General features: G+C 42.1%; 1 protein-coding gene across 6 annotated transcripts in view; it reads right to left on the bottom strand.

The window, feature by feature from the left end:
- Positions 1-320: 320 nt before the first annotated feature.
- The window catches only part of SPPL3 (signal peptide peptidase like 3), a 60,668-nt gene continuing 47,527 nt past the window's right edge, over positions 321-13,461 (bottom strand). For all 6 annotated transcript variants that reach the window (XM_067306979.1, XM_067306978.1, XM_013944876.2 and 3 more), the window contains 7 exons: positions 13,211-13,289; positions 12,367-12,479; positions 7,026-7,132; positions 5,892-6,055; positions 3,733-3,932; positions 2,572-2,681; positions 321-1,854 (listed from right to left, as the gene is read on the bottom strand). In XM_067306979.1, the coding sequence (XP_067163080.1) occupies positions 1,783-1,854; positions 2,572-2,681; positions 3,733-3,932; positions 5,892-6,055; positions 7,026-7,132; positions 12,367-12,479; positions 13,211-13,289 (845 nt within the window). In that variant the 3' untranslated portion in view covers positions 321-1,782. The remainder of the gene's footprint in view (positions 1,855-2,571; positions 2,682-3,732; positions 3,933-5,891; positions 6,056-7,025; positions 7,133-12,366; positions 12,480-13,210; positions 13,290-13,461) is intronic.

Here is a 13,461-nt window from a genome sequence, read left to right on the forward strand (position 1 = left end):
CAGCGGCAGCCCCCCCGGCAGAAGGCAGGAGGGCGCCAAGCGGCACCGGCGCCGGCAGGGCTCCCCGTCGCCCAACACGATTCTCCGCCACACCGAACCCGCCGCCCTGCAACGACGGAGGCAGCGGGCTGCGGGACCTCGCAGAAGCCTCCTCACCTGCGCGGGGCGCAGCCCGGCCCCCCGAGCGTTGCTGCGCCTGGGAGCTCGAGCAAAGTCACCTTGCGGCCTTAAATCGCCCCGTTTCCCTTCCAGCCGACTAACAGTTACCAGCATCTACCAAACTAACAAGAGCTACAGGCTTTCAGGAGAGTCCCCCAAAACCAATTTGGCAAAATCTTTTAATAGCGGCATGGAAACGAAGCTCTAGTTATCTCAGAAGTAGCCTTTCAGTCAATAAAATAACATAACTGGAACTGCTTGTTTAAAAAAAAATCCACGTTTTAACAGACTCTCAGGTACAACAAAGCAGTCAACACACAAACTCCGACCAGTCACAACAGTAAAGGACAATTTTCTTTTTCTTTTTTCCTTTTTTTTTTTTTTTTTTTAAGGGGCAGGGGCATGGAAAAAATACAGCACACTAATGAAACAAAATGCAAAAAATACAAAAAAATAGAAAATAGAAAAAAATGTATTTACAAGTGATACATTACTATGATCAGAAGCACAAAGACACTTGCTGCTATAATACATGCATTGGGTCAAGAAGAAACTACTAAAAACCTGCAAGGGAGCTGTTTGGGGGAAAGAAGAAGAAAAAAAAGAACCAAAACAGGACACCCTCCCTATCCCTCCCCCCGATAAACAGGGTTGGATTTAAACTTTTTTCTTCCCTAGTTTGCTACATTGATCAAAATCAAATATGCCCTAAAGTCCATGAGTACAATCGGTACAAATACTACACTGGTTTTGAAACTGCAGGTTCAGTTTTAGGACGGGCGGAAAACAAAAAACAAAAAACAGCAGCTCATTGTAGATTCATATACAAGAAAGCCATAGTAAACTGCTCTACATGCTAAAAATTACAGCAAGCCCCTGTCTGCTACATAGCATGATCTTAGCAGGTTTTCCTTTTTATTTATTCATATATATATCTATATGTGTGTATATATATATGTATAAAAATCGTGCCCTTTTTCACTGCAACATGACATTTGGGTGGAAATGTAATTTGTTACAACAAATTTTTATATGTATACTGCAAGAAGTCACTCAATGTCTGTGGATTTAATAAGTAACCTCACACCACAGGAAATATTTAATAAATCAAAAAAAAAAAAAAAACAATATTGTGACAGAAGAGATTCTGTCTCAGTTCTTTTCAAAACCGAAGTCCAACAGGAAACTGGTCCCACTGTACATGAGGGGTTCTCTGAAGAAGCTTCAGTTTGCTTAACTTTTTTCTTTTAGTGTTCACAAGTTTTTGAACGACTTCAAGCCGTTTTCAGTTTCAAGTCTGTCTCCTCCTCTCTCGCGCAGGTAATAGTCTGGTACTAGTCCGTTAGAGTGAGGAAAAGAGGAAAGTGGCTGCAGTTGCACAAAGGGTCCCCAATTCCACATCTGCGGGGAGAAAAGGAGTCAAACGGAGCTCCAGGATCTTCGCCTTTTCTTTTTTTGTTTGTTTGTTTCCTTTTTCTCCTGTTAACACCAAGTCCATTCCTACAAGTCCCGTAATTGGTACCTTCCCAAGTACCAGCCAGTCCAGCTTTAGGAGACGACAAAGCCACAAGTTAAAGTGAAAAGGACCAAGGCAGAAGTTCAGGTCACTTTCTATCCGCTCCATCATACTTCCAGGAAACGGGAGCTGCTGGACTTGGAGTGGAAAGGCTCAGACCACATGCGGCGTAGGTCACCCTAGACAGCAAAAGGGCAGAAAGAACGTTCACTCGGAAACTTTCAAGTCCATTTAAAAATCAGTTTAAAAAATACATATATGAACAAGCATGTCTTAAAGCAAATCTATTCTTCAACTCTTTTGAAGTCGTATTGAAGACCGTAAAATAAATCCTTTCCATGCTAGGTCAAAACATCTTATTTTGGGAGCAGATCTACCTAAAATGTATTTCTGATCAGAAGGAAATATCTGCTCGTGTGAAAAACTCTGCCCTTTCTCACTCTCCACTCTGCAGAGTGCTAGATGTGTGTTTCAACAGCAGCCTTGAACCTGAGAAAGTTACATTTTAAAATTCCAGTTCACAATGTGTCACTGGAAAGAGGTAAAGGAGGATCCGCCTCTCCTCTAGCTCTTCTACCTTGGTGCATGCGTTCTTTCATGGCCAGCTGGGCAAGGACAAATTCACTTAATTAAAACATCATTTAATACTTCAGAATTTGGTTAATTTATAATCACTAGTCAGGAACTCCTCTCTCAGTTACTGAGTCCTCCAAAGCGAAGACTCACCCCTACAGCAGTGGCAGCTCAGTGCTCAGCGACTGCTGCCGCAGGGGAGGAAGAACGCACGATCTCCTCAATCTCCTCGTGAAAACCGGTGCCAAGAGCGAGATCACAGAACTCGCTCCCAGCTGCCCCCCAGCAAAGTCTCCTGCTGGGAACAGACAATCCTCTCTTACCTTTAAATAGGCCATAGTGAGGAGCGGCAATAAAGTAAACGGTACCAAATAGAGGAGGGCAGGCTGGGCTGCCCGGTGAATACGAGAAGCTACTGTTGCCGTTAATAGACCTATAAAAGAAAAAAACCCACAAAACATAAATATCTTCAAGTAGCATTTGAATGTTCTCATTCTTTTATCCAAAAGTGGTTCCCTTCCCCACCATTTAAGAGATGGGCTATGGAAAAGTTACTCATCTGTGCTTCACTTCCCTGAATAAATTTGAAACAAAAAAGTGTAAAATTGTTCTATCTTAATATTAGGCTGTTCTGAGGCACTTGCTCCAGATCCGAAACTCAAAGATTAAGCTAATAACTTAAGCAAATCGCAACAAGAGGGGTAGGGGACGAAGCTGAAGGCACCGCACTGAGCTGTTTTACATTCTACTCCAGTGCCGATGTCTCCCGAGGTCGCCAGTCCAGGTCCAGAGCCTGGAACATGAGCGGCTGGGAGGAGGCACTGTAAACATCAGCTCTTCTTGGACACCTGCCCAAAGGGAATAGAGGGGCAAAGACTGTCGTGGGGGGAAGACTGGTACAAAATGGTCTTTCCTCTTCATCCTCAGAAGAACTGGAGTTGTTCAGGATATGCACACACATATCCTGACCGTAGGGAAAAATCTATGTTATGTAAGTGAGGAGAAGGATGCCTGCATCATCAGATTATAAAGAGCACGACAGTTGTGCCTGTTTACAATTTTCTGTATGTACTAAAAATGTCACGTAAGCTTTAATGTTAGAATATAAATACACAGGAATTATCTAGACATATTCTTTACAGCATCATCCTTCTAGGAAGCCCCACATTTTTCCTATAACCCAGGTCTGAACTAAAACACCTGCTGTGTTAGTAAAGGAAACTGGAAAAATTGTTAGCAAAAATACAATGAAAATCTTTCATCCTCTAAATAATAATAATAAAAACATCTTAAAAAGAAATCCATAGAAAGGGTTTTCTCCCTAGACCATGCCAATAAAAACCAAAAGGCAGTGGGGAATTAAAAAAGGAACATAACCAAGCATTCTCTCAAAACCTCTTACTACTGGTTTCATCATCTTTCAAGCCTACTACAGTGACCCCACTTCTGCTCACCGAGCAGCTCTCCTTAAACTAGCTACTCACCTACAAAATATCCAATGAGTGTGCAGTGAAAGTAGGAGACCTTCTGCATTCGCCCAGAGATGTTCCCTGGTCCTGGGGCACCACAGGAATCACTGTTGGCTTGTTTTTTGTAGTTATCGTAACGCAGGACAAAGCAGAGCAGAAGGCCTGGCATCACAATATCTCCAATCCCCAGCATGGAGAAGTGGCTGCCTGTGGAACTGGAGAGCGGTTGAAATTGGGTTTATGCCCAAGGCACAAGATGACAAGCTCTGGACTCCTCCCTTTTCTTTTCAGCTTCATTTTGCACATGCTTCTACTGGCAAACTTGCATGTAGAGGCTAGATGCCAGTTACTAAACGTTGTCCTCAGTGAGCTCATCACTAACTCAACTTAGTTTTAAATATACCCATTTTGGCAGTAATGACACATTGCTCCAGACCAGGGTATTTCAACCAGTAGTGTTCAAGCTTCTTTTGCTCAAAGGCACTCAAAACAGGTCCATCAACTCAATATTTCAATCATTTCTCTTCTAAACATTGATGACAGGTACCAGCTGACAATTTTATCAAACTATTTGATTAATATTGATAAAGACTGCACCCTCATTCCAATGCACAAAGATCACCTCTAATACAAGACAGTAAATCGATTCATGGACCATTCAGATCTTTGGCTTCATTTAGACAAAACATCTAGAAAACAATACTTTCATCAGCTTCCTTGAAAAAAGCCAATTGCTAAATAGATCAAGAACTAAAATCATCCATTATCTTAAACCCAAGATCTTTTTCATGAAAATGAAGCCAAGTTATCACAAAGGTCACAAAATGAACAATTTTGTTTTTATTATTGCAGACAATCAATCCTAATCTCTGTATTTTCAACATCCCAACATCTAAAGAAAGAAAAGCAAAGTAAATAAAGCCAATTTAATCTCTTACATAACTTCTGAAGCACTTGATCTGTACTTCTGGATCAGGCCCACTCATACCCAGTTCAAAATCAGAAACATCAAGAAACCTCTGCAGTAAACAGATGTGGAATAGTCTCCCTCCAACATAGCCCTTACCCGGTATTTAGTCTTCATTGCTTAGATCGGTTACTAACTCCCTTCCCGATTACTTGTTATTATATGGTAATCAAGATTATTCAAATGTTATACTAAATCTCATTTCTTTTTGCTTTTAAGTTTTAGGTCACAAATCCTACACGAGCAGTGATTAAACTGCAGACCTCAGGTGTGTAGAAAAGCATACCCAGTTCTGAACAGGCCATCTTTTAACCTAACTAGTAACATTTTTGCATGCTATGAGGCAGCAAATTGCAAACGTGCCCAGTACTTACTACTCATTAATTATCACGACCCCTCTTCATCAGGTGTGACAAGAAACGACAGAAAGGACGAGGCAATACAATCCCTCTTTCTGTACCCAGCTCTTTTGTAGAAGGGATACACTGAAAACAACCCTCTCTTGGCTCTCTGTGGTGACACACTGGTACTTTTAAAATGTCTTACAATGAAAAGATACAAAAATGTGATTTCTCATCCTCTTTCTCATCTCTTGCTCCTCCTCCAGGAGCAGTAAATTTTGGGCACAGGAGGAGACAGTGCTCACAATCTTCCCGCATTACTCAGTTTACTTAGCAAGTAGCTGTAGCTGTTCTATCACTTACGCTTTGGTTTGTATTACTCAGTTTCAACACCATGGGAGAAGCGGTATCAGGAACCTGCAGCACCAATCTCAGTTCTAAGCCTATGCAAAAAGTGGTTGGTCTTAATATGGAAGTTACCGAACCAAACCATAAATCACAAAAGGTTGAATGGCAAAAAATAATCGACTTAAAACTGGTAATATTCTGGAAAATTGAAACAGAGCTTGAGAGAATCTATTGCAACAGGGGGTAGTAAAAGTCTTTCCTGTCTTTCCTGGTTGCCCATAATGTCCTTTTCTCGCCTTTTCCTCTGAGACATCTGGTACTGGCACTAGAAACACGATACCCCACTACTGGTCTAGTCCAAAGATCTTAATTCCTACAGAAGAATGATGACTGAAGAGGGAGCGATTAAACAGGGAACTAAGTTGATATTTTCCACTAGAATTAATTAGTGCTACCAGAAAGCGCAGGGAAGGAAAACTTCTCCTATACAATACGGTAAGAAGAGCTGCTGGTTTTACCTTGGAAATACAAGTTTACCAGGCAGCGACAGACGGGGAACATCTCTACCCACATTTGGTCCCAGGTGAAGCTTCCGGGATAAAACATCCAGGGGGTTATCAGCTGGTTGTGTGGCCACTTTCACCATAACGTTGCTGTTAAAGATGTAGGCAGAAAAAAAGACCTACGGAGCAAGGAAATCATTAGGAAACACAAACTGCAAATATATAGCAACTCAAACCTGCATTTTTTCTTTTTATGTATTTCTTTGGCTTTGCCTCTTCAAGGAAAGAAAGGAAATTGTCTGAAATTTCCATTTACGTACATGTATATAAGAGGACAAAAAACAAAATGTATTTCAAAAATTCAGATAAAGGTTTTTACACTAATAGTCCCCAAGAATAACTGGAATATGCTTCCTGATATCAAGATACTGATCCTCTGGCAAAGGTACAATAAGGACTACAAGTACCAGCAAAGGCAGGTAACAGGATAGATGCTGAAAATATGAGGAAATTAGAAAGCAGAGAAGATGCTCCCTCATAAATGAAATTCTACAACATTTATTTCAGACAGGCTCTTACTCTCATAAAGCTCATCACACTGGGAAACTGATTCTCTGCCAGAGCTGTGAGCCAGTGCTACCCTGAATCACTGCTGAACGTTAGGTAAAGGCGAAACAAAATCCTTTTCAGTATTACCAAATACATTCTGTCAGGTTACTTGTAAGAGCGTTGAAAAGATTTTACGCCAGCCTTACTAGCTGTAAGTCACTCCGCGTTCCTATTTTGAGCGCTTGGCTGCTGATCAGCTCCGGGCGTGTGGTACCGCGTACCTGGGAATGGGGCTCCACGTTTACTCGGGCATGCTCATTCTCATCCGCAGCCACGCTTTCAGAATCTGAGCTTTAACTTTTCCTTATAATATGCCAAAATTGAAATATTCTAATCATATTTCTGCTTTTGTCAACTACTTACTGAGGAAATCATTCTGCCCCCTGCTTCACACCTCTAACTTCTCAAAGTGGAGCAACTAGGCTGAGCTTCTGGCTTTGCCAGAATTCATCAGCTCCACACTACTCTATTTCCTGTTAAAAAGGCCAAAGGCCAATTATAAATCTGACGGGTAAAAACAGTTTTAGCAAAAACACTTACCCAAAAGACATCATAAATTAGTAAACCAGAGAGTAGCAAGCAGGAAACCTTCAGGCTCGGCAGCCGAACGAAGGCTATCATTGCAACACACAGGCCCATAGCCAGAGCTGCAAAATGCAAGTACATCATTAGTTCCTTTAAAAATAGCAACCCCCGTTTCCAAAAAACAGCAAAACCCCCAAAAGAGCCCCCCAAAACAAGCCTCCATTTGCACCTATGTAGCGCTGCATGCACTAGGTGGCTTTCTAAGGTCTCCAGATAGTGAAATTCTTCTTATCAGAGTTACAGAAATCCAAAAAGATATTCAGCAGCCAACTGTAAACATGCCCCCACAGAAACAGAAATACCTCTTCGGGCACAACCATCCAGTCCACCCAACTTCCACTATTCACCACAAAGAAATAGAGAGAATCTCCCCTATAAAACAGACTATCCAATTAAAAAAAACAAACAAAAAATCCCAACACCGCCCACCCCCAACTTTGAACCTTTGTGCCCCAGTACAGAAAACTCAACTTTTACACTACTAGGAGGTTTTGTAGTAAATGTGTAAAGTAATTAAATAAAATCTTTTACTCTTAATAATTCAGATATTAGCATGGTTATACAACATGTTACAACATGATATAATATAACACACAAACCCAATCTTCTCTTTGAGCAAGATTGTGTAAGACTGCCTGAACACTATGAAATATTACAGTTTCAATAGATAAGGATTTCCTAATAGCAGAAACCTCTGCGAAAGCCTCCCAAGCAAAGGGGAAAAAAGAAGAAAAAAAAAAAACGTTATGGGCACATCTTTTTCTCCCCCTTCTCCCAAGGTTTAGTTTTCAGTCAGATCAACATCTGATGTTGCAAGCTCAGAACTGTTAGATCTAAACCAAGAGTAGATTAGGCACGTGCAATGCAAAATTACACCTTAAATGCATTTGGAGATAGGGTTTGTCCCCTCACTTATTTGCAGTTGCAACTCAGTTTCCTAAATATTTTGTCAGGGTAGAAAACTAAGATGCTACACTTAATAATAATAATAAAAAAAATCCCAGTCTTCACATTTTTGCAATTTCCTGTTTTCTTGAGCCTAGTTTTAAAATGCCTAGTGCTCTCAACAGACAATTGAATATGCTTCACCTGCCTACAAGTAAATCCTTAAAGAGATATAAAAATCAGCTTTCATCTATGATATCAATATATTTACAAGGAATAACAGAGCTCTCTTGGGCCCCGATTTCACTTAAGCATGCAGGCATCTGCAAACCAAATGCATGTGTCTAATGTGACAAAGAATCGGGAAGAAGTTAGAATCCTGTTTTGCCCAGTTGAAACCACAAGGAAAATTTATTCAAAAGGACTATGCCCACTGGCACGAGAACTCGGTTAGGCCACATTTTACACGTTAACGCTGTAATTCTCACACTGCCCTTCCAGAGTTGTGCAAGTATCTTGCAGTTGCACTTTATCTGAAAGATATGACATTCTTCCATCAAAACACGAAGGAAATGTTTCGGTACGGATTCAAGGGCTAAAGCGCCACCGATCACTTGCCAGCGCAGCTGCCAGCAATGCGCAGGATCGCCTCCGCGCCGGCCTCCGCCTAACGCTCCTCGTCCCGCGGGGACCGATGAGCTCGACGTAACCCCGAGTGGCACGGCTGCCCATTTCAGTAAAGCAATGGGATTACTCAGGTAAAAACGAACCCTGAGTCATGCTGTGCGATTGTAACTAGTTATAAAACATAAGCGAATTACTGAGGTCTAAAGAATCGGACATAGCAAAGCGGCGAGAAGAGCTGCGTCCAGTAATTCAACCCAGGCTTCAGCGGCAGACTTCCCCTGGCAGAAGAGCAAATACAAGGGGAACAGTCTGTCTTAAACCAAAGAGATTTGTCTAAAGCCAATGTTAATAATAGCTCAAGCAAGCTTATATTTAGGAAAGGATTTCCAGGTTATAATTAACTAGAAGTGGAAATATTTTAACCAGCATGAAGTTTTATGTATTGTTCACAGACTGAATTTCTGCGTCACTGCCATGAACACAGGCAGGCACGCAAGGCTTACCATATTAAGCAAATACCGGGTATAAAAAGGGATAGAAAAAAGTTCTTTCCATCAGAACGCACATGCTAATATATTATGCAGTTTTGTGTCTGTTTTAAATCATATTGGTAAATTGAAGAAAGAGAAGGGAAGCAAGAACGCCCAGGAGCAAGCAGTAGGAACACGGGCCAAAGCGCCGTCCAGCAGCCAGCACGGCGCACTGAACCGTGCAAGGCAGCTTCCTTTTCCAGCAAAACGCAGAAATCATACAAGAAAAAATCACCTATAAGCGAGCTCATGGATGCTGCTGACGAACTATATAAGGCAGACGTCCATAGAAATATACGCCAAATCATAAATAAATAAATAAAAGCCACACAAACTGCAGCTCTGTAAGTCAGAAGTGCTGGGCAACTGCTCCATGGAGCTGAACAGGAAAGAATGAACCAAACGGGTTTTCAATTAACTGAGTGAATCAGCTTCAGAGTCCCTGCAAGCACAACCCTTAGGGAAGAAGGACAGTCTGAGAATTAAGAATATTCTTGCATCTGTGATGAGTCTCTCCAGATACGGTGTATTTTTCAGCTGTCCTGCGTTGCTGCATCCAGAACAGATCAAACTGCCGAGATGCTGGTGGCGCGGTTCCTGGTTCAGAAACACGGTGTTTGCTGGCGAGGCATCAGCTTCCCCCGCAAGCTGCCAGTCGATCGTTGGAAGAAACAGGTCCTGAAGTTCTCATCAAATCAGGTTCTTGTAACACTTCCAAAGCACATTTATGAGGGAGGGCATAAGAACGGAGCCTCTCTGCCTAGGTCCTGAAGCATCTGGGATCTGCGGTAGATCCTGGGTATCCATCACTCTTCCGTGTACTCTGTAACTACGCATAGGTACTGCACGTATGGCATTCCCATTTCACATCTCCAGCTATTTCCACTGTTTAGGAGAGGTTTTAATCTGGTTTCTACCAGGTTACAATGACCATCCGTGATGATTTTGTCATCGAACAATCCACTCTGAGCAGTGAGTGTTGCAAGACCTACCAACGCACATCATCACAGGCCAGGACACCCCCCTGGAGACAGCATCATCTCACTCGGTCATGTAAAATGGCCCTAGACTTCAGAAACAGTTCAACAGCTGCTGGGGAGTAGAGGGAAGATACTAGTATTTGCAATTAAGACTATACCGGCAGGAATTGCCATACTTAGATTTTGTAGGTCCTGGAAAACGCCACAAAGCATTCTCCCTCCTTTCTGCTTAGCTCTGAAGTAGACATACTCCCTCACAAAGAATCAACCACGCAGCAGCAAACCATGCACACTGGTACTGCGGTGTACTTCTAAGAACAAATGCCTGCCCCTCTTCTCGCTCCAGGAGCCGGCCCAAGCGATGCAAAGCACGTTCACAACAGCGTTGCCATTTTCTGCTTGACGGAGAAACAAGAGATGAAGCCGGGGCAGAGGCAAGGAGCTAAAGCAGGAGCCCAGAGCAAGGGGCAGAACCTGCTTGCCACCAGCTCATGATCCACTTGTCCACATTACCGAGAGCTCCTGGCCGCCTCATTCCCCTCCAAAGAAGATCAGCTGGGTGTACATCTCAAGTATTCAGTTACAGAGAAGCAAAGGGCAAACACAGAGAGGATGTGATGCTGTTCACTGCAATACGGTACGAGGGGCAGACCTGCAGAGTCTGCTTCCCTGACAAGGCCAATAAACGCTGCTTCTTGTTCAATGTCGCTGACAAATTTAATCGCATTTAAGCATTCTAAAGGACACTTACCTATACAGCATAAGCTCCCTTAACCTAAAGTACTTAAAATATTCCAAAGCTAGAAGATATCAATGCTATTCAGCAACTCATAAACCACCACCAAGGGAAATAAAAACCAGAAACCACTCTGCACCAATAGTTTAGTACTCTGCACATTAATTATCTCAAAGCCCACTGTTTCAGACTGAAGTGCTCACAAAATTATTTTGAAGTAAATGCTTCTGTTTCTCTACGTAGACAAGTCTTTTTCCAATTTTGTCAAAATCCGTACTTGGTGCTCCATTTAGCTACACAGCTACCGCAGATCAAAAAGCACTCTTGATTTCATGGTGAACTACTCTGCTTAAAACAAAACAAACATCATCTGCATTTTTCCCATTTAATATCTGAATATTTTAAAAAGTATCCCCTAACATACAAAAGGTGGTACTTTTAAAGGCAGAGAAAAGCATGAATAAAACATAATGCCTGTAATACAAAAGGAACAACCAAGATGTCACAACAGCTCTTAATGCTAAGGAGTTGTTGCTACAGTCTCATCTAGGAGGAATTGGAAAGCTGATAGGATGTATATTTTTTATTGCGACAAGCAATTTCAAGGATAGGTAATGTTCCAGCTATTTTTCTCAAGCAATCGACCACTTCAGGGTGCCATTTCACGAGATGTCTTGAGCCAATTTAGCTGCTTGACACTGCTGAGAAGTGGAGGTTCTGCTCCTGGCTACCACCCCCTTCTCCCTCTGCTATCATATCCCACTCCATCCTCTCAGATCACACCATGCTGCCGCTTACCTAGGGCAAAATTTAGCACATACTGGACTGCACAATAATCCAATTCATCTCACTGAAAGAGCAGAAAAATAGCTTGGCAAAAGAGAGAGTACTCTGCCATTCTAGTGAGCTGAATCAGTTTACCATGTGATTAAATGAGTGCCAGAACTGGCACAAGAGATTTGGAAGGCAGAAAGGGAGGAGTAAAGCTCCTTTTGGGAACAGTAAGCTGTGAATTCAACTCAACCAGCATGAAAAAATCCCAGCTTCAAGCCAACTGGATGCCTTCCAGCTTCACCCATCTCACCATCCTAACTGGCAAGCACCAAACAGATCAAAGACAACTAGCTACTATGAACTGTCTCACAACACATTATTTGATTATCTAAACCAAAAAATAGCACAAGATGCATGGCAAGAGTTAACCAGATTATTAAGATCAAGTTATGCTTCATAAGCAACTGCTGCCTCCACACATTTTTAACTAAAACTGGCAATTCACTCTAAACCATACCGGTGCAGAATGTCTTCCACGAGCGTCCTGGCACTTTCTCAGTAGCTCTTACAAACCAGAAAAACAGGTGGCTCAGGCATTACCCTGGCATGCGTTTGACAGAGGTTGTTTTCAGGGAGTCTATTACACCAACATCACAACTTGGCAAGGCAGCAATACGAGCAAATTTCCCCAGCCACCACAAAGTGACGGGATGCGTCACAACAGGCACAAACCAGTAGTCAAGTCCCTCAAGTCACATACTCACCATCCATAAGGAGCCAGTGGCCAGTTAGGACCCAGATAAGGACAAGCATCACAGAAAGAGAAAATGAGAGCAACTCGGCAGCGGTGAAACGCCCACAGCAGCCAAAGGAAATCCTAGGAACAACATACAAACATTAGCTAGGAGACTTTGTTTCCATTTAAAGAACAGAAAATGGACGCTCTTGGAACAAGGCTCGGCTGCCAGCGAAAGATGCCAACAACAACTGAAAGGGAAGTTCCCTTGCCACAAATAGGTATCAGAACAGCAACAAAATAAAACCTTTTCTCACATTCAAATAACACGTGTAAAGCCTGAACTACAGAGAGGGAAGAAGCCATGTAAACCTTGGCCCTTCTCTTGAAATTGTTACTGTGAATGGTATTTCCTAGTACCAATTAGGATGGTGCTTTTTGCAACATGAACTCCAGTTGAAAAGGCAAAAAATTTAATTTCAAAACATGTCATTTTCACTAGTGCAACCAGAGTCTCAGAGAGCCATTAATAGCATTCATAGGCCAATATTAATAAACATTAAAGTCCAATACCAAATCCCAAACTCTGAAATTTCAGCCAAAATAAGCCAAACTTCTTAAAAGCCACTGTTATGAAATCTAGTCCCCTGCAGTGGTATCATATTTCCCACGCTGGCAAGCATGCGTGACTTGCAGAAATTGTGCTTCCTAGTTTCAAAGGGGGAACATAGTGTTGGCACAAAAAATATGCACAAACATCAGCACTTAAGCCCCGAGGTTAATGCTCGTAACCAAAGACGCTGTTAAAGAATTTCCATTAAAAGAAATAAATACATCCAAGAAGAGGAGCAAAAGATTTCTCAAGTCCTTACTTGTTTTGAGGCGAACAAGGCCGTGTTAAGTACTGGCACATCGGGAGCAGAAGGAAAGCAAAAGCTATTGTTGCAAGGACTAGAAGAAGATGAAAAGGTAATATTAGTACATTCAGACCCAATTTCTACAGTACACAAACAAGCTCCTCTAATTTGAAAAAGCTCTTGCAACAGTGTCCTATTAGCATATGCTGCAGTATTATTAAAGCAAGAGCAGTTAAAGACTCCAAGGTTTTCTGCAAAACTTCTAT

Source organism: Apteryx mantelli, chromosome 17, assembly GCF_036417845.1.
Source record: "Apteryx mantelli isolate bAptMan1 chromosome 17, bAptMan1.hap1, whole genome shotgun sequence".
Taxonomy (NCBI): Eukaryota; Metazoa; Chordata; class Aves; order Apterygiformes; family Apterygidae; genus Apteryx; species Apteryx mantelli.